Source organism: Palaemon carinicauda, chromosome 22 (genome assembly GCF_036898095.1).
Source record: "Palaemon carinicauda isolate YSFRI2023 chromosome 22, ASM3689809v2, whole genome shotgun sequence".
In the NCBI taxonomy this organism is placed as follows: Eukaryota; Metazoa; Arthropoda; class Malacostraca; order Decapoda; family Palaemonidae; genus Palaemon; species Palaemon carinicauda.
In genome coordinates, this window is record NC_090746.1 from 65056587 (window position 1) to 65084497 (window position 27911).

Sequence of the window (27911 nt, forward strand, 5' to 3'; positions counted from 1 at the left end):
AGTGACCTCCCCATCCTTCCAATGATGCGACTGTGTGGATGATGACTGAGGGTGGAGGCGGTTGCAGAGGCACTGACCTCTTCAAGTTCTTGGCCTCCGACCATGGCTTGAGAAGTGATCGTAGTCGGATTGGTATTGGTCTTCTTAGATCTCTTCGAGCATTTGATGCGTATCTTCTCCAGACTCCTGATGCATCTTTTAGCTGCGCTCTTAGCACTGAGTCTGTCACTGATGCAAACTGAAGGGAGTCCAGCACTCTCTCCTGTTGGCGTCTTTATATCCTGTTGGATTTTAGTAGTCTCTTGACAAATCCCGCTATCTCTCTCCTCTTCTTTAATGGAATGGAGAGGCAATGTGACTGAAGTTCCAATGTATACCTGGCCATTGAAACTTCTGAGCTGGAGATAGTCGAGACTTTTTGGCGTTGATCTTGAATGCTCCAGGAACTGGATCACTTTCTTGGATGTTTGCATGCATTTCGTCTCGGATGCTGTCCACACCAGCCAATCGTCCAAGTATTACATCTCCTGGACACCTTCTAGGCGTAGCTGTTGAACGACTGCTTCTGCAAGCTTCGTGAAGATCCTTGGGGCTATGTTTAGTCCGAAAGGCATGGCTCTGAAAGCGTACTTTCTTTTTTGTAGCCCGAATCCTAGGTAGGAGTTGAGTTGGCGATTAATTGGAATGTGCCAATAGGCATCTGCCATGTCTATGGAGACTGTGTATGCCCTTTTGGGCAGTAGGGTCTTATGTGTTGAAGGGTCAGCATCTTGAACTTGTCGTTTTCTATGGACTTGTTGAGTGGCGAAAAATCCAGAATGATTATGAGTTTGTCCGAGTCCTTCTTGGGAACACAAAACAGCCTTCCTTGGAATTTGATGGACTTTGCCCTCCTTATCACCCGTTTGCTCAAGAGTTCTCGGGTATATTCTTCCAGAACGGGGTTTAAGTGTTGGAAGAATTGAGGAAATGATGGTGGAGCTGTCTTCCACCTCCAATCTAGTCTGTTCTTGATTAGGCTGTGGGCCCAGGGATCGAAGGTCCAATGATCCCGGAATAGTCGGAGTCTTCCTCCTACCGGAAGCATCTCATTGCTTCTGGTTTCCGGAGGGCTTGCCTCCTTGACCGTGTCCTCCCCTACCCACTCTTCCTCTCGAGGGACATCTAGAGGAACCTCTATTTGACCCTCTAACTTAAGGTGAAAGGTAGTGGTCTTCCTCTCATATGTGGGAGTGAAGGCTGGTGACTGAGTCACCCCCTGCTGGGGTACCATCTGGTAGGTGGGTTGGGGCTGTGCCACCATCTGGGGCACCGCAGTCATGGGAAATTGCTGTTGTTGTCTAGCAGGGCGAGAGGGCAACCATGGCCTCTTTGTCTTCCGTTTCGGTTGGGGACCCTCATCCGGGGAAGACTTCCTTTTAGCCAACATACCCCACTTCTGGAGAAGATTCCTATTCACCGTGGCGGCCTTGTCGACTATCTCCTTGACCACTTCATTCGGGAAGAGGTCTTTCCCCCAGATATTAGAAGATATCAACTTCCTGGGTTCGTATCTTACCGCAGCCGAGGCAAACACGAACTCCCTGCAAGCCCTTCTAGCCATAACAAAGCTATAAAAGTCTTTAACTGGTGTTGCCAAATGTGTTTTGGCTACGACCATGAACATATCTGGGGACCTATGTTCACTGGCCATTGCCTCCAAGGTAACCTGGAGGGACAAAGAGGCAGCAAGCCTTTCCTTCGTATCCTGCTCCCTAGGCAGGAGAAAATCAAGACAACTTGGGGAGGTTTTCGCTAAACTGACGTCCAGCGATATCGGCCTCCAACTTCCCGACTGAGAAGGTAAGCTGAATATCCTTCCAGTCCTTGTGATCTGTAGGCAGGGCTAGGGAAAGGGGCCTACACTCCTCCAGTGTAGGGCAAGGTTTCCCAGCTTCCACTGCCTTGATCATCGCCTTGAACCCTTTTTCGCAAAGAAGGCCATTGTAGCTGGAGCAAGAAAGGAAGGGTGTTTCTTACTCAGGGCTGGCACCTTAGAGTTGGTGAAGCCCCTGTCCTTCAGACTGCTGGCCAACAAAGCTTGAGCCTTTGTATAGTCAAGCACTATGACCTCCTTGGGCTCTGTCTCCTCTTTGGATACAGGTTCCGCCTTAAGACGAACAAAGCAGTCAGGATAGGACTCAAAGCTGGGCCAGAACTCAATGTCCTCAATAAGGACAGTACCCAGCTTTTCTGAGATGAAGATCTTGCCGTTCGTGATTGGTATGTACTCTGCATGCCTCCATGGGTTTACCTCAGAGCACGAGGGAAGATCCTTGACATTAAGTCTCTTATGAGACCCACAGGCCACTGCAAGCTGATGAATCTCCTTCCTTAGCGCAGCTTCCCTTTCTTCGCTCTTCTTCTGAAAGGTCTCCATCATGGCCATGATGGCAGACAGGGTCTTATCCGACTTATCAGGTGGAGGAGCGGAGGACGTAGAGGGCACTGGTTCTGGGGCTGGAACCGACGAAACAGACACTGTTTCGACTTCATCCTCTTCCGTCTCTGGAGCCAACGTTGACTCCTCTTCTTGACCTTCAGCCAGGTCCTTTTCGGTGTTCTCTCACACCTCTGACATCCTCTCGTCATCTAGACGGATGTCCTTCATCGCATCCGAGACATCCGTGTCTACGGAAATCTGGACGCAAGGGATCTCAGGGTGAGGCTGTAGAATAACAGCATCCGCAGATGCTTTGGGGAATAGATAGGCCCTCATACGCTTATTGGGGAGGTAAGGCCCCGTGGCATTTTTCTGAAAGCCCTGAACCCATCTGCGCAGCTTATTCCGACCTGCATCCCTTGACTCCGTTGTCTTGAGTCTTCAAAGGCCTCATTAACCAAGTCTTTGCACACAGTACATACCTGGGGGTCCCAATATTTGAGAGGTCCCTTGGTGATGGAGCAATGGGAGTACATCCTACACTCCAGGTGGCCACCGAAGTCCCTGTTACGCACGTTGCAGAAGACGCTGCGACACTTCACATGGTCCTCCTGTAAAGAGAGGTTAAATAAAATGAGTATAAAGTAGTTCATCTCCCTAGATAAACTAATAAATATTATTAATAATATTTTCCATTTTATTTCATTGCATATAGCTTATGATAGATAAGCTAGAAATGAATTAGGAAAGACACATACGTGTGTTTCCTGCCCAGCCAATTGCTGCGACCTCCCTCAATATCAAATCCTAGGGTTATCCTCCTCAGGAGGCCCAATGGAAGTGTGTAGCCTATAAGGATAGAAGAGTGTAACTTAACACCAACTTCCAAAAGGATTAATAATGAGGGTCATTAGCAACTGATCATCTATCAGTAAATGGAATAGAGAATTCCTTTCCTTATCTTATAAGGTCTCAACAATAGACTGCGCCTGGACACAGAGTATGTTGGAAAAATAACTACTGTATACCTTTATACCATAGTTGTCTGTCTGCAGTATGCTCTATACTGCAAATGTACTGGCTATTGTATAGACATATTCTGTAGTTGCCGTCGGCATGTTACCGGCAAGGCTAGCACCTAGGGCACAGTTCAACTGACACAATATTGACTAAAATGGTGGCCGGCGGGCTGTCGGCACACTAGCCCAGTCAGCATTCTATGTGACAGGGTGTCCGGTAGACAGAACTCAGCCGGCTCTTGCTGGCTAAGTCAGTTGTGTCAGTGAATCATTGGCTATCGGCACACAAATCTAGCCAGCCTCTTGTCGGCTAGGGTAGTGGCCGGCAGCCACCAGTTAGGTTAGTACCTGGCGGTACTAGCCGAAAGAGAGAGAGAGAAAGCAAGGAGTGAAGGGTGATGTAAGAGCACTGTCTCACTTCCTTCCTCCGGAATGAGGGTTCTAATGGAAGGGGAGAATAGAAGATAATCAAGCTTCCACCCATCCACCTCCGTTGCCGGTCACTGCCGGGCACCGGATGTGAATGGCAGTCCAAGGGAGGACTGAAGAACACTCTATAGTAAAGGGATCTTCTGCCGGCAACTGGTCCCGCCGACACAGCTATCCCCGAGCTCTGTGCCCGAAAGGGAAGCTGAGCGACTAGGCCATACAAGCAGAAGCCCAAGCCGGCCCTACAACCTGCCGGCAAGCGGTGAGATTGCAGGACGACGGCCAAAGGGTTGTGATGGCTAGGCCATCACTAAAGGACAGAGAGGGAAGGGGAAGAGGGTCCTGTATAAGGTGTGAGAGGAGCCGGCGGCGTGCCGGTCCTACCACACCTTAAGGAAGTTCTGTTTCAGTATCGGCACCATCCTAGGTGGATGGAGAAATTGTTCCCCAGCCTAAGGTCTGCAAATACAGTAAGGGGGCCGGCAGTCATCTAGCCGCCACCCTTAATCAGAGAGAAACAGAGTTCCAGTGCCGGCGCCATCCTAGGTAGCAGAATAATATCTATTCTTCAGCCTAGGGTCTGCAAGAACAGGACTACAGTAGTCTGCTAAACCACAGGGAGAAGGTTGGAAATCATATGACCCCTTCAAGTGCAGTCTAGGGAGGCTAAGCCTCCTATGGTGCCAACATAAACCGACAGGGAATCTATTCACCCTGACGACCAGCTGCCGGCACATAACATGTACTCTGAGGTTCTGACCTAAACCCAAAGCTTATCATCTGTAGCTAGGGGGAAGGGGCAGAAAAAACCCTAGCCTAGTCTTGCCTGAATGACAACTCGAGGCAAGACTAACTAGGATTGTAGCCTTAGGCTACACTCAGAGGGAAGGAGGGATTACCCTATACATGAGGGTAACCAGAGAGATTGTGTGAAAGTATACTAAAGCCCCTAGGCTACTAGCCTAGTGACAGTGAGATCGACTACCTAACTCATCGAAGCTCTCTCGTATACTATCTTGGAAGAGGAAATTTTATATGCAATCGATATATCTTACATGTATAAATTTCCTAATATCTTCATTTAATTCCAATAACACCAGGAACACTTATTATATCATGCAAGAAAGTAAACTAGAACGCCTAGGCTATGAAGCCTAGCGTATACAAGATCGGCTACCTAAATCGCCGAAGCTAACGTGAATACTATCGTCATATAATTAATTCCTAGCAATGAAGACTAAATAGCTAAATTTATTTAAGCTATTAAACTGGGACAGTCGTTCTGGCTAACTAAATAACTCATGCGTTACGAACGACAGCGCCGAAGACGCCTCCGGTTCTTAGCTCTGCCAAAAATTTAGTTTAATTCGATTCAATTTTTTACTTTACTGCAAGAGCTAAATTTATACAACATAAGGATCAAATACTCAACTTTCCAGAGGCAGAAGAACCTGAAGATTGCATAATAAATCCCAAAACAGAGAGAGCTACTGGGAAAACCATCGAGCGAGATCGCTACAGAAAAAAGAATAAAGATGGCGGCGATTATGGCGCCATCTGAGTACTCAAACAGTAACGGAGGAAGGGAACCTTATTAACGGCTCCTCTTTTATTTTGCCACTTTTCCCCCCTCGAAGCGTAAACGCTATGCGGGGTGTAGATTGCTATGTGGCATGTCAAGAATACGTCCCGATGTTATGCGATATCCTCTGTACCATGGTCTTCCACTGTCTTGGGTTAGAGTTCTCTTGCTTGTGGGTACACTCGGGCACGCTATTCTATCTAATTTCTCTCTTTCTTGTTTTGCTAAAGTTTTTATAGTTTATATAGGAAATATTTATTTTAATGTTGTTGCTATTCTTAAAATATGTTATTTTCATTAGTAAAATAAATTTTTGAATATACTTACCCGATAATCATGTAGCTGTCAACTCCGTTGCCCGACAGAATTCTACGGAAGGGATACGCCAGCGATCGCTATACAAGAGGGGGGTGTACTCACAAGCGCCACCTGTGGCCAGGTACTGCAGTACTTCTTGTTGACACCACTTCAATTTTTCCTCGGTCCACTGGTTCTATGGGGAGGAAGGGTGGGTCAATTAAATCATGATTATCGGGTAAGTATATTCAAAAATTTATTTTACTAATGAAAATAACATTTTTCAATATTAAACTTACCCGATAATCATGTAGCTGATTCACACCCAGGGAGGTGGGTGAAAACCAGTGTACATGTATATCAAGAAGCTAAGTATCCCGTATTTCATATTATCAGTTATTCAAAATAACAATGAAATTACAAGTACCTGGTAAGGAAGTCGACTTGAGCCATTACTCTGCCTTAAATAAGTTCGTCTTCCTTACTGAGCGCAGCGTTCCTCTTAGGAGGCTGAACAACTCTAAGGTGCTGAAGTATCAAGGGCTGCAACCCATACTAAAGGACCTCATCACAACCTTTAACCTCGGCGCTTCTCAAGAAAGAATTGACCACCCGCCAAATCAACAAGGATGTGGAAGGCTTCTTAGCCGACCGTACAACCCATAAAAAGTATTCAAGAGAAAGGTTAAAAGGTTATGGGATTATGGGAATGTAGTGGCTGAGCCCTCGCCTACTACTGCATTCGTTGCTACGAATGGTCCCAGGGTGTAGCAGTACTCGTAAAGAGACTGGACATCTTTGAGATAGAATGATGCGAACACTGACTTGCTTCTCCAATAGGTTGCATCCATAACACTCTGCAGAGAATGGCTCTGTTTGAAGGCCACTGAAGTAGCCACAGCTCCCACTTCATGTGTCCTTACCTTCAGCAAAGCAAGGTCTTCTTCCTTCAGATGAGAATGTGCTTCTCTAATCAGAAGCCTGAATAGTAAGAAACTGAGTTCTTAGAACTTGGAAAAGAAGGTTTCTTGATAGCACACCATAAGGCTTCTGATTGTCCTCGTAAAGGTTAAGACCTTTTTAGATAGTACCTAAGAGCTCTAACTGGGCAAAGTACTCTCTCCAGTTCATTCCCCACCAAGTTGGACAGGCTTGGGATCTCGAACGACTTAGGCCAAGGACGTGAAGGAAGCTCGTTTAGCAAAAACCGAGCTGCAAGGAACATGTAGCCGTTTCAGATGTGAAAACAATGATCCTGCTGAAGGTGTGGATCTCACTTACTCTTTTAGCTGTTGTCAAGCACACGAGGAAAAGAGTTTTTAATGTGAGGTCCTAAAAAGAGGCTGATTGGAGAGGTTCAAATCTTGATGACATAAGGAACCTTAGGACCACGTCTAGATTCCAGCCTGGAGTGGACAACCGACGTTCCTTTGAGGTCTCAAAAGACCTAGGGAAGTCCTGTAGATCTTTGTTGGTGGAAAGATCCAAGCCTCTGTGGCGGAAAACCGCTGCCAACATACTTCTGTAACCCTTGATCGTAGGAGCTGAAAGGGATCTTACTTTCCTTAGATATAACAGGAAGTCAGCAATCTGGGTTACAGTGGTACTGGTTGAGGAAACTGCATTGGTCTTGTACCAGCTACGGAAGACTTCCCCTTGAGACTGATAGATTCTGAGAGTGGATGTTCTCCTTGCTTTGGCAATCGCTCTGGCTGCCTCCTTCGAAAAGCCCCTAGCTCTTGAGAGTCTTTCGAAAGTCTGAAGGCAGTCAGACGAAGAGCGTGGAGGTTTGGGTGTACCTTCTTTACGTGAGGTAGACGTAGAAGGTTCACTCCTAGAGGAAGAGCCCTGGGAATGTCGACCAGCCATTGCAGTACCTCTAAGAACCATTCTCTCGCGGGCCAGAGCGGAGCCAACCAACGTCAGCCGTGTCCCTTTGCGAGAGGAGAACTTCTGAAGTACCCTGTTGACAATCTTGAACGGCGGGAATGCATACAGGTCGAGATGGAACCAATCCAGCAGAAAAGCATCCACGTGAACTGCTGCTGGGTCTGGAATCGGAGAACAATACAACAGGAGTCTCTAGGTTATCGAGGTAGCGAACAGATCTATGGTTGGCTGACCCCACAGGGCCCAAAGTCTGCTGCAAACATTCTTGTGAAGGGTCCACTCTGTGGGGATGACCTGACCCTTCCGGCTGAGGTGATCTGCCATGACATTCATACCGCCCTGAATGAACCTCGTTACCAGCGTGAGCTTTCGATCTTTAGACCAGATGAGGAGGTCCCTTGCGATCTAGAACAACTTCACGAAAGAGTCCCTCCCTGCTTGAAGATGTAAGCCAGGGCTGTGGTGTTGTCAGAGTCCACCTCCACCACTTTGTTAAGCTGGAGGGACTTGAAGTTTATCAAGGCCAGAAGAACCGCCAACAACTCCTTGCAATTGATGTGAAGTGTCCTTTGTTCCTGATTCCATGTTCCCGAGCATTCCTGTCCGTCCAAAGTCGCACCCCAGCCCGTGTCTGATGCGTCCGAGAGGAGAAGGCGGTCGGGTTTCTGAACAGCCAAAGGTAGACTTCCTTGAGAAGAAAGCTGTTCTTACACCACGCGAGAGAAGACCTCCTCTCTTCGGAAACAGGAACTGAGACCGTCTCTAGCGTCATGTCCTTTATCCAGTGAGCAGCTAGATGATACTGAAGGGGGGGAGGTGGAGTCTCCCTAACACGATGAACAGGGCCAGCGATGAAAGTGTCCCTGTTAGACTCATCCACTACCTGACTGAGCATCGGTTCCTTCTCAGCATGCTCTGGATGCATTCTAGGGCTTGGAAGATCCTTGGGGCCGACGGAAAAGCCCGAAAAGCTCGACTCTGAAGATCCATACCCAGGGAGACAATGGTCTGGGATGGGACGAGCTGAGACTCCTCAAAATTGACCAGGAGGCCCAGTTCCTTGGTCAGATCCATAGTCCATCTGAGAATCTCCAGACAGCGACGACTTGTGGGAGCTCTTAAAAGCCAGTCGTCTGACGGAGCCGGACACAAGATCATGGTACTGCTGCACAGTCTGTGAACTGTCAACCATGGGGAAGCGAGGAAGTACAGTGACAACCCGAAGCTGTCTAGACTGTCTGGGTCGTACAGACAACTCCTTATCGGGTTGCTGAGGTTGCCGCACTGCGTCACAACAAGTCACTTCTGCTGGTTGTTGAACGTCTTCCCAGTGACACACTGACTCCGTAAACAAAAAAATCCTCTAACAAGGACTAAGCTTGGACTGCATGTCTTGCAACACAGCTCAAGGTCTATGGGAGCAGGTGTGGTAACAGACGGGGTTAGCGACTGAAGTGGAACCATTACCTTCCCTGGGAGCATGTTATGCTTAAATAAAAGTCCATAGGAGGCTACGCAGCTAAAGGCTCCTCTCCAAATGACAGAGTCCTCAAGGGAATATCAGAAGGAGGGAGAAAAGCACTTTCTCATCTACAGGGACCATATCCGAGAAAAGTTAAGTTCTCTCAGTGAGGGTTTCACTGGTGCAAAAGCAGCAGACTAGAAGGCAACGTTATGAAACTGCTTGACAGTCTAGTGAGTTGGCAACAACCAAAGATGTGTGACTGAGAAGCATGCGGTAAGGTATGCAGAGCATGTTGTATGCAGAGCATGCTGTATGCAGAGCATGCTGTATGCAGAGCATGCTGTATGCAGAGCATGCTGTATGTAGAGCATGCTGTAAGGTAAGCAGAGCGTGTTGCATGGCGTGTAACATTTCTCAGAAATTCCATGACCAGTGCTAGAGTGAGTAATATCGCATTACCGTCCATTGAAAGTGCACGTGCCGAGGGAATTGATTTAGACTGTTTTGTTGATGAATTTGATAGCCGGCATGATAATCGTAGAATTAAGCTACACTAAATGTACTATAATCTACTTCACCTCAGGAAAGGGAAACTCGCCCTGTTGGCAACACTGCATTACTTCATGCATGCTTGCATGGGGTTTTAATATCAACATAATATTTACCTTACATTCATAACTCATGATTCATTTTTGTTTTGAAGATATTTTTGCCATATTTTGCGATATTGTTAAAAATATATTGCAAGGAATACATATATATTTTTATATAAGTAATACAAATAACCTCCATTATCATAATGTTTGTGTAGGCATACATGTATATGATTACAAATGCAAGTTATGAAAGTAATGAGGTGTTATTATTGTCATTTGTTATTTCCAAGTTGAATGGGAAGAGGCTCAAGTTGAGGAGAAAGTGGCAGATGCATGCGTTGAGGTGGCTGACTCATAGCATGAGGTTGCTGCCTCAAGAGTTGCGCTTGCTGTAAGGGTTGCGGATGCGCAGTAGCAGGTTCCTGAGGAACGAGTTAAGGTTCCTGAGGTGTGAGCTGCGAGAGTTGAGGTAGCGGCTGCGCAGAACGCAGTTCTTGTCTCGCGAGTTGAGGTTCCTGAGGTGCTAGCCTAAGGAGTTGAGGCTCTCGCCTTGAGGAGGGTTGAGGTCGCTGCAGCGAGTGCTGAGGTGGCTGCCTCATTGATGGAAGAGGTTGTCGTACCTCAAGAGATTGTTGCCTCGCTGGTGGAACCGCAAGCGGAAGCGGAGGAAGTAAGGCATAAGATTCCTGCTCCCATTGCTGAGGTTGCCTTAAGGAAGGCGGAGGTTGCTGCACACCGCTGGTAACTGGCAACTCAGTACGCGGTAAGGTATCCTGAGGAACCTCAACATCGTACGCCTGGCAGACTGGACTGCGGCGAGGCGGAGCGATCGCAGGAGGAGGTGTAACCTTCTCAGCCTGACACTCACGCATTAAGACCGCAAGCTGTGACTGCATGGACTGCAGCAAAGTCATCTTGGGGTCGGCAGACGCTAAGGTCTGCTGAGGCAAAGCCTTAACAGAAGATGAGGTCTGTTGCGGCATCACCTTACCTCTCTTAGGAGGTGTGCAGTCACCTGATGACTGCGGAGAGTCAGAGCTAACCCAATGACTGCATCCGGGTTGTTGAACTCTAGAGGTCTGGACTTTACGTTTAAGAGGTCTTGAGACCTGAGTCCAGCGTTATCTCCCCGAAATTTTTTCTGCAGACGAGTAAAATAAGGGCTCAATCGTCTGCGGGTGGGAGTGACGGTCTCTGTAAGACACGCCCGCAACCACCGAGGATACTTCTGTGCGCCGATCAAGGCCTGCCGAACCCTTTTGCCCTTCGACATTGCTTCTCCCCTGGGCTTGGGAGCTTGCAAGAGGTCCCGGACTGGGAGGACGACTGGCACGCAAGAAGTACCCTCACGCACAACACTGACACACTGCGCTAATCACTTATCACTTTTGAATTTCTGTTTGCACTTATTTCACTGAACTCGAAACTTTAAGTGGTTTGTACCTGAAACACGCAATTCTATCCTTCTTTAAAAGTTAGTAATTGCGAAAACAGAATTACAATGTAACAGAAAAATCTAATGAAAGATAAATAATTCAGTGGCTGGAAAGAGACTAAACACTAGATCAAATAAACTACGTTTAAAATCTCTCACCGCATAAAGCTTGAGAACAAGAATAAACTCTAGAAACGTTTACCTTCTTCCCCTAAAGAGACTAGGGAGAAGAGCAAAAACGATAACAACGTTACTAGCTTGAACGAAACGTTTATCCAGCTCTCTCTCCCTCCGTCTCTATCTCTCTCTCTCTCTCTCTCTCTAGACTTAGAACCTGAGAGAAGAGCCCAATCATATATACTCGTTAAAACATATTATTGTTAAAGGAAAAAAACTGAAAGATTTCCCAAATAAAAAGTTCCTTTATTAGAATTAAAACCATTAAGCTAAGAAAGAATGAACAAAACGTTATAAACGGTTTACTCTTACTGCAACGTGACACCGTGAAAATTCTCTCTCTATCGTAACGATAGAGCGCAAGTTGAACGTTCTGAACGTCAACAACTGCAGAGACAAAACAAAACGTTAGTTCAACTTTGAAACAGTACGAGACTATCAAAGAAATTCTTTCAAAAACATTAAAATAGCATAATATGTTAACAGGTAAAACCGAAATGACGGGCTCAATGTTAATTAACTTCGGTACAAGAAAAGACCGCCTACTATTAGGAAAGGTCGAATATAAACAAATATAAAAATTAATTTTAATAATTTTATAAAAAAGGAAGTTAATCGAAGAGGCCTATAAAAGGCGGAGAGATATAAAATAAATCTATAACTTTTGTTAAGCAAAATTAAGAAAGAGAGTCTATACTCTCTTAGACACCAACACTTCCGTCTAAGGGAAGGGTCGGCCATTTAAAGGTGAAAGAGAGTTCATACTCTCTTCGTCACCATAATTAATCAAATTAATTCCAAAAGCTAGCTAAGCTAATAATAAAACTTCCTGAATAGCGAAAGCTGAAATCTTAGAGCAATACTTCACCAAAAACCGTGAACAAGACTCCAAAATTATAAGCGTATCCATGAACGTCTTGCCGGAAGCACGACAGAGGAAAAATTGAAGTGGTGTCAACAAGAAGTACTGCAGTACCTGGCCACAGGTGGCGCTTGTGAGTACACCCCCCTCTTGTATAGCGATCGCTGGCGTATCCCTTCCGTAGAATTCTGTCGGGCAACGGAGTTGACAGCTACATGATTATCGGGTAAGTTTAATATTGAAAAATTTTATTTTTCCTTTTTTCCTTTCTTCACTGAGCTATTTTCCCTGTTGGGGCCCCTGGGCTTATAGCATCCTGCTTTTCCAACTAGGGTTGTAGCTTAGCAAGTAATAATAACAATAATAATAATATTAGCACCAAGAGTTAGAATTCTGGAGACCTTAAGTTAAATTCTCTGGGAATATCACTGTAGTCAAATATACCCTAGGAAACTACTTAAAGGAACCTTCCATCAGGACGACATGGCCTGAGCCCCAAAAAGGTCATTGTAAGAGGCTTAGTTACCAAGGCTCAAGTTATAACACTAGACCTAAAATGATGGCAGTTGGTTAGGTACCAGAAGAATTTGAGGTAAACATTGGTTTCTATCAAGGATAAGTGCTAAGCCCTTTATGAGTTTTTGAGCCCTTTGTAGGTTTTAGAACTCTTTGCTGTGTATTAGAAGAAGCATAAATAGTGCAATACAGGTGGCTAATTGCAAGGGCTTTAAGCACATGACCTATTGTGAATAGAGTAATCTGAGGAAGAGGCAGTGGGAATATTTAAAAGGTGGAATGTAAAGTAGAGAATTGAAAATTAACCTAAACAAAATAAACACAATGGTGACTGGAAAGAAAGAGGGAAAGAAGTACAATAAGGAAAATTGTAGTGTGGTTATGGGAAGGTGTGGGGGTCAACTCTGTACTGTTCTCCAAATGTTACAGATAGATTTGTAGGAGCTACTTATGTTACAAACTTTACATTGACCCAAAAGATTTTAAGGGGGCCGGCCGGCTAATGCCATTTTTTAAGGACAGGACTTTGACAATCATACCACTTAATAGGGTGACTTAGGACATCTCCAAACTGCTAGGATTTTAGCCACTGACCTTCGGTTTTGCGACACCAGGGAGATTTATCTTGAAAATTAGTGTTTTTCAAATTCTATCTCCCTTGATACTTGATATTAAGACCTGGGATTAATACCCTATATGGATGTGATATAGACCTCAAATAGAATTGTTTTTTTCTAAAAGTCATTTTTTTGCTAGATATGAATCTTTTCATTATGGTACTAAGATAAACCCTACATTTCATGGAAAAAATAAAAAAAAAATAAAAATAATTTGGAAGAAAAGGGACTATTTTATAGTTTTATAATGCCTTTCTAAGTTATATACCAAATTTCAATGCTATATCTTTAAAACTAAGGGATAAGATAGAATTTGAAAGTCAATAAGTATAATTTTGAGATATGGGCTTTCAAAGTTTTTCTTTGTATTTTTACAGTCAATATTAATAAATCATGATTATTATAAATTCTATGTTTCTTTTTGGATATTAATAATTCCTTTTTGGATATTAATAAACCAAAACAAAGTTATTTATCATAATTTAATCATAAATGAAGATCCCTTTGCTCAATGTCTTGCTTCTTTAAGCAGGACGACGGTCGCTCCTTCATCATCTCTCTCCTTCACTAACCACTTCTGAACTCTTATTAGAGCAAATTTTCTTCTTCCTTATGTTAGCAAGATGTTGAAATTGTCTTTTCCTCTTTAAAATGATGAAATTCTTACCGAAAAAGAGTAAAACAGACGTAAAAACAAGTGAATATCACAGGTCAAACTCAAATGTGTACTCTCTATGAGGTTTGTGGTAGGACTGATAGGCAAAGGGTTTAATTTACCATGTAATACATCGTCTTGTGACTCGTGAAATCTATATAGACGCCATTGCTCACAATTTGTATTACATTAAAATGTAATTATCAAAATTTACGATAACAGAAGAAATACAGCATTTCCCTGTAGTGAACAATGTTTTTGGCTTATTAAGTTACTTTTACTAATTACCCTGTAACTATGAAAGTAAGAGGAATTTTGACAAAATATTTTGTATACGCATTCTCCATTGCCATACGAAGCTCAGTGAACTTTTTCAGGATTTTGCATTTTTCTTCCTATAGTGTACCCTCATATATTGGCATTAAGGCTTGAAATTTAAAATGAGCAAATGAAAGAAATTTGAGAACCCAATTGTAATAAAAGAGCAAAATGTAGAAGACAGCATTTGTGTTACCTTGGAGAAACAGGATTGTGATGCAACACATGTGACAACAATGGAAGGTTACATCATCATTATTATTATTACTAGCCAAGCTACAACCCTAGTTGGAAAAGCAAGATGCTATAAGCCCAATGGCTCCAACATGGACAAAATAGCACAATGAGGAAAGGAAATAAGGAAATAAATAAGTGATCATAAAAAATTAACAATAAATTATTCTAAAAACAGTAACAACATTGAGACAGATGTCATATATAAACATCAGCCTGTTCAACATAAAAAAATTTGCTGCAACCTTGAACTTTTGAAGTTCTACTAATTCAACTACCCAATTAGGAAGATCATTCCGCAACTTGGTCACAGCTGGAATAAAACTTCTAGAATATTGTGTAATATTGAACATGATAGAGAAGGGCTGTCTATTGGAATTACTGTAGCTGCCTGCCTAGTATTACGAACAGGATGGAACTATCCAGGAAGATCTGAATGTAAAGGATGGTCAGAATTATGAAAAATCTTATGCAACATGCATAATGAACTATGTGAACGACAGTGCCAAAGATTAATATCTAGATCAGGAATAAGAAATTTAATAGGCCGTAAGTTTCTGTCCAACAAATTAAGATGAGAATCAGCAGCTGAAGATCAGACAGGAGAACAATACTCGAAACAAGCCAATTTTTTGTGCAATTGAAGAAGACAGACCTAATGCATTTCTCAAAAACAAATTTACTGTCAAGAATCACACCTAAAATTTTAAGAGAGTCATACAAAGTTAAAGAAACATTATCAAAGCCGAGATCCAGATGTTGAGGAGCCACTGTCCTTGACCTACTTACATTCATACTTAAGAGTTTTGTTAGGATTCAACTTCATACCCCATAATTTGCACCATGCACTAATTTTAGCTAGATCTCTATTATGGGATTCAGCAACCCTAGGTCTACATTCAGGAGATGGAATTGATGAAAAGAGAGTAGCATCATCTTTATATGCATCAAGCTTGTTTTCTAGGCCAAACCACATGTTATGTGTATATAGTATGAAAAGTAATGGGCCAAGAACACTACCCTGTGGAACACAAGACATCACAATCCTATACTCGCTATGGTGCCCATCAACAACAACTCTTTGAGAGCTATTATTTAAAAATTCAATAATAATGCTAAGAAACAACCTACCCACTCCCAACTGTTTCAGTTTGAAAACAAGGGCCTTAATATTTTACATGGTTAAAGGCAGCATTAAAATCAAGGGCAATCATACAAACTTCCTGACCAGAATCAAGGAATTTCTGTACAGCATTGGAGATTGTAAGAGGGGCATCACATGCTCCAAGGATAAAATTAAGAGAATATTTTGAGACCACCGACTAGAAAAAGAAATAAATAAAAGAGAAAAATTTTGATAAGACGTGACCTGGAGTGCTAAGATTCATGATGGGAAGGTGTAAAGATATTGTGTCCTAAAGCTAAAAATGAACAAGAACTTAAGATTGAGATGGGATGGCAAACAATTGGTCATAAAACCAGTAGATCTGGAAATGCCGGAACAAAGATCAGTGGAAAATAGGGAGAGATGAGGACCTAACCCTGATGAGAGCTCAAGAATGCAAGTGTAGAGACATTATTTCATATATAATCACATTAGAAAGAAGAGCAGACGTAAAAACTCTTACTCAGATATTGGTAACACTACTAATGCTGAATAGCTCTCTAAAGACAAAGTACAGTTCAGTACATTTACCTTGGACTTATTTGCTGAACCAGTTCCAAATCTTGCATAAGGGTTTCTTGGTCTACCAGGTGCTTGGATATAAGCTGAAATGCTTTTCATACAAAATGTACATGTAATATAGACATGTTGTGGCGGTCGCTCTGCATATCGGCTCTTGTTCATGATGACATCTAGTTCTGCTCGTTCATTCCACAACCGCAAACTGTCTAATAAACTACGATAGCTGCGAAATATAAAATTAGAATATTAGTTTATACTTAGGATAATAAATGTAAAATTATTCTCTAATTTATAACCAAAAAAAATGTAAATACACGAATACATTTAAAAGCAAACTGTGATAAACACAAATAGGAAACGCAGAATTTTGTCCTAATTGGTTTATTTGGGGCTACTACTGACATAAGTAACAATAGCAACAATAAGTAATTATACAATAAAAAAAACTATATAAATCTTTACAATAAGAGTTTACAAATCTTATCCCAATCAAAGCCCATGGAGAAAAGAAAGCTGACCTTAGTATATTGGTGCTGGCATTGTAAACAGCTCACAAACTAACAATAAGCCCTAAAAATAGTCAAACAGAAATTGGTCAGAAGGAGGTCCAAAAGAGTTAATAGGCAAGTACTGCATACTAAAATCAGGCAAGATATATAACATTAGGATTTTAGAACTTTATAATAAAGAAATAAAATTAAAGAAAAACCTGAAATTCTAATAATTAAGTACCTGCTAAAATTTCACAGTACCTATAATTCTTACAGATGTGCCTGAACAAGGGCACTGTCTGACAAAGAGTTGAAAAAAAAAAAAAAAACGGTCCCCACAATTTCAAGTTGGCCGATAATAAAAGTTTTACCAGTGATGGAAGATGTAATGCATTTCCTCCTCTTATTACATAATTATCACCCTTGTCACTTCTTATCTATACGCAAGAGATGTAGTATTCTTGGCTTCCCAATTTCTACAACTTGCCTGACTGTTTTTCTGTCCTCCCATTCTTAGAATAAGAGTCAGTTAATTATGAATAAATCATGGCTTGACAATTACAAAACTCAGGCCTTCCAACCAAATGAGAACACCGATGGACCTACCATCCTGGATTTGGGACACTACGTGTAGCAAAAAACTAGGATAATCTGTAGCGCTTTCATATTACAATAAATTTTGTTACATTAATTGATAAACCAACTTACCCATTGTAAGTATAATAAGCAATAGGAACAGAATTAAATACAGTTGATTAAAAAGAAAAAAACTACATAAAATATGCAAAATTCAACACAAAATTAACAAAATTACCTTTGAACCCAATGCGCTAGCCGGGTGTCCTTTGAAACCAAGTGTTGTAGCGCATGTATCGTCACCAATGCAACAGTCTGAACATCGCCAGTTAAGTCAACATATCGTTGAAGAAGATCAATTCCTTCAGAACACAAGCCTACACAAAAAAATCATTCACATCAATATCTAATATTTGCTTTGAAGTTATCATGTAACATGGCAGAAAGAAAAACAGACCAAAATTGGAATTTAAATAATAAAATTGATTACATTATAGCTTTAGTTTTCTATATGGAGAATTCAAACAAATGCAGGTTAAAACTAATTTGTTTAGAAAATACATAATATGCAAATAAAGACAGCATACATTCAGTAGTGACAGCCATATTGACATTATTATAAACATGTACAATCCAAATGCAATATAACAATAAAAGTATTATACTACTTTTCCTCAGTAACCTTATAGGAAAACTGTTAACACAGAATTATTGTAAGTACAGTACAATATATAATAGAAAATTTTGTAATTGAATACACTGAAAATTTTACTAGATAATGGAGAAGCATTTGATTGATGACTTGTGGTCATAATTTCAAAATAACAGCAAACTGAAGTGATTATATCAGCCTTTGTACAGGTTACAATTTTTCACTCCATAAGTAATTGATGAATAACCCAAATCTCCAAGAAGGGACCAACACTTTTTGTGCAGCAACCGTTTCATTCTTGCCTTAAACAAATAAAGAGCAATTGGCTGACCTATTCTAAGAAGACATTCTTCCTCTGAATATCTTTTGGGAACATTTTGTATTCACAGGAAATGCACAAGTAATAAGTTTGTTACAAAATTACCCAGGAAATCAGAAATGCCAAATGGGTTAAGTCACATTAACTTTAATAAACAACCACACTGTACTACTAGAGGATAAAATCTGTTTATCTTTCATTAAAAAAACAGTAAAGTTCATGAATGGAAAATCCTTTTACTACCTTAGAGAGAAATAAATACCTGTTAGAAGAATCCCATCAAGATTCCCTTCTTCAGTCAGACGAGCGTTGAGACGTTCCAAATACTCCTTCAGCCTTGAGTCACTGAGATAAGAACAAGCGAATGCTACACGATCCTGAATGGCTATTTCAGTTTCACTCTGATAAGACCAGAAGAATAAAAATTCTTCATTATCTGTGTTCTTGAACATGAGAACTTATCTAGAATTGGGTCAAATTTAACCTCATCACATAACCATATAAATTAAAATCTGATGTGAATAAAATATCAATTTACAACATATCAAAAATATGATTAAGTCTATGTATTCCATACTTATTGTAATGCTGCTGCACTGTTTTGCTTAGCTTTTTACATCTAGGGTATAACTCCTATAAAATAAAATAAAAATTACAATACATAGTCTAATATATTAACATAAATAAAACTGGTGGACACATTGATCATATTCATACTGGACAGAATCTCACCTCACAACTTTTCTATTTTTCTCTAGGTAAAGCTAGTTTAGATGAGCCATAAAATATTCATGATTCAGGCAGAGAACCAAGACATTAATATACACAAGATTTCAGAAGTAAAATGTTTATTGTATGACTTCTGGTTAACTTTTTTGTAGTCTCACACAAAATGTTATCCGTATGGCTATGAATGGTTTTACCTTCTATAAAATGATTATAAAGAGTGTTGGGGTCTATTCGTGTGTAATTTAATGTCTTAAGTGGGCATTTTCCAGTTTATGTAAAAATGCTGATGTAAGTTTCAACTTTGTTTTTCTAAAGTGTGGCAAATTATATTTCAATGATGTTTTCCCTATTTCAATTTAATCTTTTGCTCATCAAGGTAATGTTATTTGATTGCACTGGACTGAAACAACCTTACTTCTGAGCCCTAGGTTTGACTGACTTTAGTACCAGTGCATAGACATAGGTTTTAAACTTTGCCTGCCAGTCTTTACCCTATTATGAATAAAGAGACAATGGGACTAAGCTAGATCTGCTGGCATTGCTTACTGCCAGATCCATGCTTTTGATTTTTGCACTTCTAGCATCATCAGTTGCCATTACTTGGCACTCCCTGGTCCCAGTTTTGGTGAAGAGGGGGATAGGTCACTGATCAAATGTATATATAGTCAGTCTCCATGGCCTTACACTGCTAGCTAGGGTAATGTAACTGTCCCTAGTTTCTGCCATTCATGAGTGGCCTTTAAACCTTAAACCCATCATGGTCTCATAGCAATATCTGCCCATTGTTCAGTGCCATACCATGTACACACCCTTATACAACAGACACTGTAATAAATTCAAATTCATGTCTTACCAAAACAGGGTCATATGAATCTGCATCATCCGTCAGGAAAGCAAACATGGCACGTAGATAAGGATCACTCAGCTGTGAACGGAGTCCAGTGCAAGTCTCCCTCCAAAGTCCCTTCCGCTCTTCAGTATAACCTTATGAAATGAAATTGCATTGTATTGAAAAAATAGGGAAATTTGTGCATCTAAAAAAATATTTAAACTACTAATTAAAACAGATAGAAAAGAATGTATATTTATTACAAGTTAAAAAGAGTGTTGTTTGTACATTGCATAAGTTATTTGAGTAAACTACTTGGCAATCATCACAAATCACAATTTTGCAAACAAAAAACTTCCTACTATGCTAAGAAAATTCTACTAAGTTTCTATGTATCTTCAACTTATGATTTGTTTCTATTAATGTCATTACACAATATACTGTACTGCTGCATTTTTCACAAATTACATTAACAATATACAGTAAGTAAAGAATAGTTTCATTACTGCCACAATGATCATATATATATATATATATATAATATGCCTAATATTAAGACCAGTGTTTCCAAGAAACAATATTTCATCTTTCACATACTGTAGGCAGGAAGACTATCAATCATTTACACTCCCTCCAGACCTTCAGGTATATACTAACTAAGAACTTCACATTTTAGTCCTGCTGACCTGTTAACAGCACTATACTCATTTCCCAGTTTCTTTTTCTTTGTAATTTATCTCCAATTAAAAAATCTAAATTACATCAATCTTCACTTATTAATCAGGTGATTAAAATGTTATTACCTTTAGGGATCAGAGAATATAGTCTTTTTGCCATGTAATTTCATCCGGAAGGATTACATTTCTAAATACTCGTTCTGAATCACAGGGAAAAGGAGGCAAGAGTGAGTGATCAGATTACAGCAACCGCTTTGTAGAACTACAGTACTGAATGTTCTACCTGCCAGGTGAAGTCCAGCGGCGTATGAGTGAGAGTGCATGTGCAACCAACATAGATCTTGTCATTCAACGAAGATGTCAACCTGTAAGGTAACCATATACTAAAAAGTGACCAAGAAAATAGAGACAGGGAGAGAAAAAAAAAAAAAAAAAAAAAAGGAGGCAAACTACTCGCTAACGCACACGGTGTGTCAGCCCACTAGTAGTATTAATAGTGGTAGTGGTTCGATGAAAAGTTCGTCAGGAATGAACGTTTGTGAATGCTGACGAGACCCGGTGAGCTGATGAAGTTTGCGCGTCCACATGTGCAGGCCCTTCAAATATCAGTCTGACATCTTGAGACATGTTGAGAACCGAAGCTAAAATGAAGATGAATGCATCGAGAGACCAATACTACCACTGTACTTGTGTGAAACTACAAGTTCCAAGTGATGGGTAAGGTATTGAGCACCAAGGTTGACAATTGTGCTTTTCCCCTCCCATCGTTGGCGCGTGTTGGGTTAGATTCCAAGAAGGGAGTGTGTGCCAAACTGCTTCAACTGCATGTTGTAAGAACTACCAAAATAGCACGACTTGTAGAAACCAAAGGTTAATATTCTGTGTACTGTCACCATCATAATTGCATGGAAGTAGCGCACACCTGTGTGCTACAGGGAATGAAAGTGCTAACGTTTGAGCACTATGTGCAAGACGAAAGAAATGAAGGAGTGTCTCGCTGTGAAGAGCAGTGCGCTTGCTTGCAATGAGGATCACAGTCAGAAGTGCTCTGCAATCCTCAACAGAGAAGTTCTCCATCGAACGAAGTCGGAAAAAGCCACCACAAGAGTCAAGGTTTCTGATATTCTTTGGTGGCTGTTGGTGATCGCTATCTAGAAGTTGTTACGAGCTGGCCTGCAGAGGCATGATGGAAACTCGGACGTGAGCTGTAGACTGGACACGAGCAAGAAACTGGTCACAAGCAGGTCTATGTTGCCTTGTTTTAGGTCCTGAAGAGCGGAAGAGAATAGAAGTCGATCATGAGTAGAAGAAACATCAGGCCCTGGAAGAGGTTGCTGGAACCCCAGAAACCTGGAAGTGAGCTGATGAGCGATCGTGAGCTGACGGCAATCCCGAGCCGACAAGATGTGACAGGCAACTGCGGGCTGACTGGCAAGCTGAGGGGGATTGTGGGCGATCGAGAGCAGACAAGCAATCGAGAGCTATTGCGAGCTGTGGGGCGATCGAGGGCAATCGCGAGTTGACAGGTGATCGCGAGCTGTCAGGCGATCGTGTAGCTGCACAGGACTGGGCGAGGCGAGAAGACAAGGCGAGACGAGTCAACTTGGTTGGTGAGCCGAGTCTGCAGGGCGAGGCGAGTCAGCTGGGCGATGAGTCTGCTGCAAGGAGAAGTAACATGATTTTCATGCTCTGATGGGCCACATTCAGACGGATTAGGAAAAGGCATGGACGAGTCTATAACCCACTCTAAATCCCGTGTGGCAAAGACTACTCCAGGGAGGACCAAACCCCACGTACTGGAAAGGCTGTCATCAAGTGTGATGATCAAAAACTACAGCAGGCAATGAACGTGGTGATGGGTCAGAAGCAATAACTTCCACAGGAACAGGAACATCCAACTCTGCACTCCTTACACCGGCTGCATTAGCTGAACAAAGGAGTGGTTAGCGCTGAAGAAAACTACTCGGGAGAAAAACCTAACCCACGGACGGGAAAGGTGTCCCCCAAGAGCCACAGGAATATGCTTCAGCCTTTGCACTCCCTCTGCCGGCTCCCATCGCAGACCGAGGGAGAGCGGCATCAATAGCGAAGAGGAGAAAGACTGTAGTCGAGTGACATCTACTTCAAAACAGTGAAGGATCATCCACAAGGAGAACTACTCCCCTGCAGTGGCGAACCAGGTCACTGCCCTCGGGGAAGCGAGGGAGGCCTCCAACCTGAGGGTTGTCAGGCATCAATAAGGAAGAGATCGTAAGAAAGATTTCTCCGCCTTCGAGGAACACCGGCACTACACCATCTACGAACAGCAACACTCACATCTGCGAAAAATGGAACAAAAAACAGAGCTAAAAGAACAAGTTGGTCAAAGGCCAGTTAAAAAAGGGTTGGGCTCCACCAAGCAAATGTAAAAGTGACAACAGAACACAGGGGTGTGTGTGTGTGTGTGTGTGTGTGTGTGTGTGTGTAAGAGAGCCGGGTAGCTGGCTAAACCCCTCCCCCCTCGCTAAAAGTCTTACGGCTAATTTCAGCTTCCCCGAAATTATATTCCCTAATAGAGAGCACAAGTTTTGTATTTTGGCGTCGGAACAAATAACCTTTGGAACTGTCCAACAAGATTTTAAAATAACCTTTGGATGTCCAGCACGACTTAATACATTGAAAATGCTAAAAAATCTCTTAGAATTATTTTGACATTAGTATAAAGTGTATTTCACAATACCTGATAAAGCCATTGCAGTGGAATTTAATCCAGGATCCTTCTTGGTTTTTGCTCCACGTTGCAAAATCTGAATGGCCTGTCTAATACGCTGATTGAAGACAGCGATAGCCACAGCACGGGTGTAATTACCTGTTGCCTCCAGTTGATTCAAGAAACTATTCAATACAGCTTCGTTATCAAATCCCCACGAACACAGTTCTAAAGCTCGGATACGTTCTTCAGATCTAAAAGAGATGCAGGAAGTAAACTTTTTAACTGAAATTCTACAAGAGATAAAGAGAAAAAAAAATTAAAAAGGGGGACATAACAAATGTACATTCCTGCATAGAAGATGACCTTTAGATAAGCCGAGGTAAAAAATTAGAGCATATTTTAATGAATTAGGTTATATTTGTTGTATAAGATAACTGATGGATTACAAAGCCATAAGTGTATATGACAGCTTTTGCTGTATCAGAAATCCAAAATAAATAACAAAGGCAATTTTATATTTTACTTTTCCAAAGCCCGCTGGCAAAAACAGAAACCATAGTTTTGTTTACGTTTCATCACCAATCATAACTAACAAACAAATGTATTTACACATCTGTGTATAAGTTACCTTTTGCAGCAAGTATTGGTTATGTAATGATGATATTATTACTAATATTGTTTGAGTTACTTTATCTTTAGAGATTCAAAGTAAATGAGAGGAAGGCGATATTACAGTACTGTACAGTATATCGTTTTTCCTAAACACGCCACCTAAAACAGAAACCATTGTTTTGTTATATTTCATCACCGAACATAACGAACAAACGAACGCATTCACACATTCAAGTGATAACCAATGATACTGAAAGCTAACTATTTTGTTTGCATTTGGTCAACAACCACTAATGATAGCAAGATAATTTATGACATTTTTACGCTAGAACATTCGATATGAAATAGAAAAGATGGTGCGAGATTCGAGAAAAAGTGAGGATAATCTTAATCATGATAGATTTTTAATGAAAAATTAATATTATGATAATCTAAATGTTATTACTACCATTAAAATCATCGAAACGTTAGAGATGGTTGTTCAATGTTTACATTTCCCAGCCGGACTTGCGTAGATATAAGTTTATTTCATTGTTGATGTGGAGTTGGATAGTGTTTTCAGTTGTCCTAGGGTGACTGGTTTCACTTTCCACTTAGCCTGTATGTTTGGTGAGGTGGCACAGGTCTTGGAAACTTGTGCCCTGTTTCTACTTCTGTTAATCCATTGGAACACAGTACCGCCTGTTCTAATGCTGACAGGCAGACCCCCTTTTGCTGCCTTAACCATTCTTAGGCTTCCCTCTAGTCTTTGGTAAGCTATGCATGATTGTGAGAACTTGTCCTTTGTGCCCTTTCACTGTAGACCCCTTGGAACTCTATTCCAAGGCACCAGCCACCCATTGACATACTACCACTATAGAGTTAAGGGGTCCTTTGACTGGCCAGACAGTTCTCTTGCTTGAGGGTACACTCAGATACACTATTCTATCTACTTTCTTTTCTTCTTGTTTGTTTAAGATTTTATTGCTTATATAGGAAATATTCATTTCAATGTTGTTACTGTTTCTAAAATATTTTATTTTTCCTTATTTCCTTTCCACACTGGGCTATTTTCCCTGTTGGGGTCCCTGGGCTTATAGCATCCTGCTTTTCCAACTAGGGTTGTAGGTTTGTAAGTAATAATAATAATAATAATAATGTTGCAGTTTGGCCTTCCTGATATGCTACCTTACCAATTTCTGAGTCTCCCATCACCACCCCTTTTTCCCTTACCCTTGTGCCTGTTAGTGTGTCTACCTGTTGTGGAACTTTGTTCCCATCCCTGGCTAGTGCCATAGCGGCTGAGGTACGCTTCGCAATCATCCCTGGACAGGACAACTTGTAGGCTATCTCTCCTGGCCCTAGGAGGGCGAGATTTTCACCTTCCCTGGACTAAATCTCTCTGCAGCCTTAGAGACCACCCTTGGGTGTTTTCTCTGCCCCTTCCCCTTCCTAGTTAAGCCATAACCTGACTGTACTTGGAACTATGTTCCTCTTTTCTAGTCATCTTACCCTAGCTATTGAGTTTTTCCCTCACCCGCTAGGTAGGCTGGGCTTGCCTGCACAGTTCTCCCTTTGGCCTAACCCTATCTAGGAGTAGAGTTGGTACCCTTTGGGGTTCTTCTCTGCTGCTTTGGCAGTTGCCTGTTCTGTGTCTGCAGCTTCCCTTTCTGTGCTATGTCCCTCTTGCTGTGGAGTCTTGACTCCCTTGTCTGGTTAGCCTATCTTGGCAGTAGTGTTGCCTTCTGTCTCTGTTTCCGGTCTTGTCAGCCTGAATTCTTCTAGCACTGGCTGTGTGTTGGCTACGGGTTACTCCCTCTGCCCCCTTAGCTGCAGCCTTAGACTAGTCACCTGCTTTTTCCTAATCTCTCCCATATCAGAGGAACACTGGAGTTGTTTGATTGAATCCCACCTGGTTGTCAGGACATCCTTTGAATTTCCAATTCTTAGCGTCCTGGCCCTCATTATCTTACAGGCTTAACCCCTTCTTTTCTTAAGTTAATGATAATGATCAGGTCTTGGCAGGTGCCCTTATAAGCTGCCTTTCATTCCTGTACCTCTCCCCCCTGAGTGTGGACCCTTCCCTACGGGACTGTTCACTCTCTTCCTGTCGACTTTACAATGACTCTGTCGCTTTGTGTCGACATGCTTGGGTATTAACAGGTTAGTCTTTATCTTGTCCTTCACACCAACAATGAGGAGCTCCCGGTAAGGAGACGACTTCACCTGTTCAGGGATCGATGTGAATTCGATCCCTGGGCTTACAGCATAGTCTCAAACTGACTAAGCTGGAAATGGAGACAGAAACCACCCCAGTTCAAGAGGTTCTTCCAACCCACAACCCCGTTTTTGGAGGATTATGTACAGGATCTTCTCCGGAAGGGAGTCAACCGTTGCACAAAATCAATCAATCAATCAATCAATCTCTCTCTCTCTCTCTCTCTCTCTCTCTCTCTCTCTCTCTCTCTCTCTCGTATTTTGATTTTTAATGCAGTTAAATCTTCATATTTTTCGATGTTTCAATTATGGGAATAGTAACGGATCGGAAGAAAACCACTTGATTTGCCTCTCGCCTTCCGCCAGAAGAAATATAACGTCATCAGACTTTTGGCATTTTTTTTTATTTCCTAACATATTAGAAATATCTTCAAGATGAATATTACATCAGCGCCAATATGTTACAGAAAATCAGTTTCCCTACAGTTTTTATTATTAGGTATCCTGCGAAATCGTTGTAGCTCTTTCTGTGTGTGTGTGTGTGTGTGTGTGCTCGCTCTGTCAATCGCATACGGGTAGTTAATTCTAAAGCTTCATATAGTATTCAATTTTTCGTTCAATATTAAGCCTTCATATTTCATTAGACATTATTGTGTTTAATTGTGGTTTATTAAAGCACGTTCATATTTTTTTTAATTTCTTGAGCATTTCAATAATCAACAATTACTTTTGATTTACTTTTGGTTGGGAGATCAGCTGATCTCAAGGTGGCGCTGCAGTATTACGATTATGCGCACATATAGTACGAATAACACTAATTTATATAATTTTCTTGATATTCGAAATCTCTTCATAGTGAATATTACAACAGCGCCAATATATTATAGGGTATCACATTTTCCATACAGTTCGTTGATAGACCTTATTATCAGTTATACACGGAATACGCAAACCCCCCCCCCCCCCCCCCCCCCCTCTCTCTCTCTCTCTCTCTCTCTCTCTCTCTCTCTCTCTCTCTCCTCTCCTCTCTCTCTCTCTCTCTCTCTCTCTCTCTCTCTCTCTCCTCTCTCTCTCTCTCTCTCTCTCTGTGTGTATTTTGATTTTTAATGCAGTTAAATCTTCATATTTCTTTGAAAATTATTAAAAAATTCTTTATATCCTTATTCAATGTTTCGTTTATGGGAATAGTAACGGATCGGAAGAAAATCACTTGATTTGCCTCTCGCCTTCCGCCAGAAGAAATATAACGTCATCAGACTTTTTTTTCTTAACTTTACGGTAAGTTGTACTAATCTCATAACTAATGATACAGAGCACTAAAACACTTGATATCGTTACTCGGTGTTTCGATTATGGGAATGCTGTAATAAGATTACTCGGCAACATAATGAAAGGAAATCATTCGGTTTGTCAGCGCGCTTCCGCCTATTACATGACGTCACAAGATACGTGACGTATACTCTACAAAGAATGATTCCGTCGGTCAAAATTAAAATAAAATGATATTTTCATAATAAAATAAATTTTTGAATATACTTACCCGCTGGTTATATAAAAGAGCTGAAGTCCCTGACGCCAGGGCAGAAAATTCAAATCTCGCGCTATCGAAGATACGCCAGGTGTACCAACCGCACCCTAGCGGTAGAACAGGTGGAACTATACACCAACTCCAGTTCTTCCATGCCTCATAGCCATACCATAGGTAGTCTCTAGAGGGGAGGAGGGAGGGTGTTAAATTTATATAACCAGCGGGTAAGTATATTCAAAAATTTATTTTATTATGAAAATATCATTTTTAAATATAAAACTTACCCGCTGGTTATATAAAAGAGCTGATTGACACCCCTTGGTGGCGGGTCAGAGACAGCTACATACAGAAAATTCACTTAAGGGTTACATACAATAAACTTAAGCAGTTCTCACCTGATAAGGAAGCT

General features: G+C 41.5%; 1 protein-coding gene across 1 annotated transcript in view; it reads right to left on the minus strand.

The window, feature by feature from the left end:
* The window catches only part of mio (GATOR complex protein mio), a 127193-nt gene that overhangs the window by 16308 nt on the left and 82974 nt on the right, over positions 1 to 27911 (minus strand). Inside the window, exons 12-16 of the mRNA XM_068346299.1 lie at positions 23194 to 23417; positions 19822 to 19952; positions 18502 to 18640; positions 17507 to 17645; positions 16211 to 16424 (exon numbers count right to left, since the gene is read on the minus strand). Of these exons, the coding sequence (XP_068202400.1) occupies positions 16211 to 16424; positions 17507 to 17645; positions 18502 to 18640; positions 19822 to 19952; positions 23194 to 23417 (847 nt within the window). The remainder of the gene's footprint in view (positions 1 to 16210; positions 16425 to 17506; positions 17646 to 18501; positions 18641 to 19821; positions 19953 to 23193; positions 23418 to 27911) is intronic.